Here is a 968-nt window from a genome sequence, read left to right as displayed (position 1 = left end):
GGTTCCCGGTACCGGAGAAAAACCAAAAAAAAAAAAACAAAAAAAAAAGAATGATTCAAGAAATGTTAAAGTTCTTTAAATTAAGGACTATAAAGTAGCCTCAACAATGTGCCTTGGTTATATAATGTATACATTCAAGAAGCCAATTTGTGGTCATGCCCTTCTCTATTGGGGAAGGAATATCCTTTCCCTGCAATCACTTATGCAAAAGACAAATGCCAAATGTCTTTCTCAGATGCCTTTGATGGCTAACAGTGTCATGAAATCTTGACCAGAATACATGAAAACTTACACCATTAGTGAAAGTGTGCACTAATCTCTCTTCCCCAAATCTGAGTTGATCAAGTAAAAGAAACATTGATAAAATCTATTAAAAGAAGTAATAAATATTTCTCATTTTGTGACAGTTTGATCCTGACATCACAAGGAATGTGGACTCTGCTGTTTGGACAGACCTCCCATCGCTGCAATCAGCTAATGAAGAAGTTAACCTCTTTACTACTTTTAATCTCCTCCGCTGCTTGCTTTCTGATTCCCGTGACATTACTGATCATCTCAAGTCATTCTTATGCTATACTCTTAAGTATGATAAATGCTGAGATTGCATTCATTCCTTCTTTATGGAGATGGTTCTTAACAGTGGAATAAAGTATAAATCTCCCTTCAGTTTTATTGCTTTTTAATAGTATCTTGGGTGGAAGAATATAAATTTTTTCCTCTTAAGAAATAAAAGTTGACTCTACATTGGCAAGTACTTCAATTTTTTTTTCGTCAAATTTTCTTTTAACCATGTAGTATGAAACCAAAGAAAATCTACCATCATCATTGGGAAGATCTTGTGAAAATGGTGAAAAGTAGCAGACGCTTGCCGTTAAAATAAGACCACTGACAAAGTATTTCAGAATTGCAGTGATTTAATGTGAGTCACATTCTGAACATCCACAAATTACAAAAGTATAATTTCTTTA

At 33.9% G+C, this 968-nt stretch overlaps 1 protein-coding gene across 1 annotated transcript in view; it reads left to right on the top strand.

Moving 5' to 3' along the window:
* Positions 1-599, top strand: part of LOC102026380 (prolactin-like) — a 6,406-nt gene extending 5,807 nt beyond the window's left edge. Inside the window, exon 4 of the mRNA XM_005415032.1 lies at positions 408-599. Within this exon, the coding sequence (XP_005415089.1) occupies positions 408-599 (192 nt within the window). The remainder of the gene's footprint in view (positions 1-407) is intronic.
* Positions 600-968: the final 369 nt, after the last annotated feature.

The sequence above is a fragment of the Chinchilla lanigera genome, unplaced genomic scaffold (genome assembly GCF_000276665.1).
Source record: "Chinchilla lanigera isolate Chin_1 unplaced genomic scaffold, ChiLan1.0 scaffold00228, whole genome shotgun sequence".
Classification (NCBI taxonomy): Eukaryota; Metazoa; Chordata; class Mammalia; order Rodentia; family Chinchillidae; genus Chinchilla; species Chinchilla lanigera.
This window is presented reverse-complemented; position numbering and strand designations above follow the sequence as displayed.